Source organism: Bison bison, unplaced genomic scaffold (assembly GCF_000754665.1).
Source record: "Bison bison bison isolate TAMUID 2011002044 unplaced genomic scaffold, Bison_UMD1.0 scf7180017864238, whole genome shotgun sequence".
Classification (NCBI taxonomy): domain Eukaryota; kingdom Metazoa; phylum Chordata; class Mammalia; order Artiodactyla; family Bovidae; genus Bison; species Bison bison.
In genome coordinates, this window is record NW_011494810.1 from 3,562,862 (window position 1) to 3,563,576 (window position 715).

At 70.3% G+C, this 715-nt stretch overlaps 1 protein-coding gene across 1 annotated transcript in view; it reads right to left on the bottom strand.

Moving 5' to 3' along the window:
* ARL10 (ADP-ribosylation factor-like 10) overlaps positions 1 to 199 on the bottom strand; it is a gene marked incomplete at its 5' end in the record, with an annotated part of 6,768 nt that extends 6,569 nt beyond the window's left edge. The window contains one exon of the mRNA XM_010846648.1: positions 2 to 199. Within this exon, the coding sequence (XP_010844950.1) occupies positions 2 to 199 (198 nt within the window). The remainder of the gene's footprint in view (position 1) is intronic.
* Positions 200 to 715: the final 516 nt, after the last annotated feature.

A 715-nucleotide genomic window follows, 5' to 3' on the forward strand; every position in this document is an offset into this window, starting at 1 on the left:
GCAGGAATGTGCTTGTCCCGGAGCCGTCCAGCCCCAGCACCAACACCTCGCGCTGCTCCAGCTCCTCCAGCGCCGGCTCCACGTCCTCCTCGTCCTCGGGCTGCGGAGCACGGGTCAGGCTGCGATCGGCACCCTCCGGCCTCACCCTTCCCCCAGGGAAGACCGAAAGGCCAAAGCGCACGTCCCCGCCCTCCCGCCATCAAGGGACTGCCAGGCCCGCTCTGGTGCACACGAGCGCTGCCAATAGAGTCCTGAATTCCCAAAAGCCGTTCTTCTAGCCTTCCCTGGGTGACCTCATGCAAATTCCTCCGCTTCCCTTACTCAGCCTCCCTAGACTGACAATCCCTCCTCACTCCATGGAGGCAAGAAGCGCCGAATCCCGGCAACAAACGAAACAGCGGCGGGCCGGCGGGAGGGGCCGGAGGGCATCCCGGGCTGGACGCACAGCGCAGGCGCCAGCTGGGCACCGGCTGCACCCGGCGCTGGCGGGACAGCGCTCCCCGACCGCGCGCTCGCGCCCCGGCCCCCGCGAGTAAGCCGGAGGCCTACAGCGGCGCAGCACAGCACACGCCCCCAAACGCCCAGCGGTTCCAGGGTTCCGGGACTCCCAGTCGCCCGCCACGCGCCCACCAGCGTGACGCCTGCGGCGCCGAGCTCTCAACTCGCAGGGCGGCGGCCACACCCCCTCGGCTGCACGCGCGGAGGCGCCGACCCT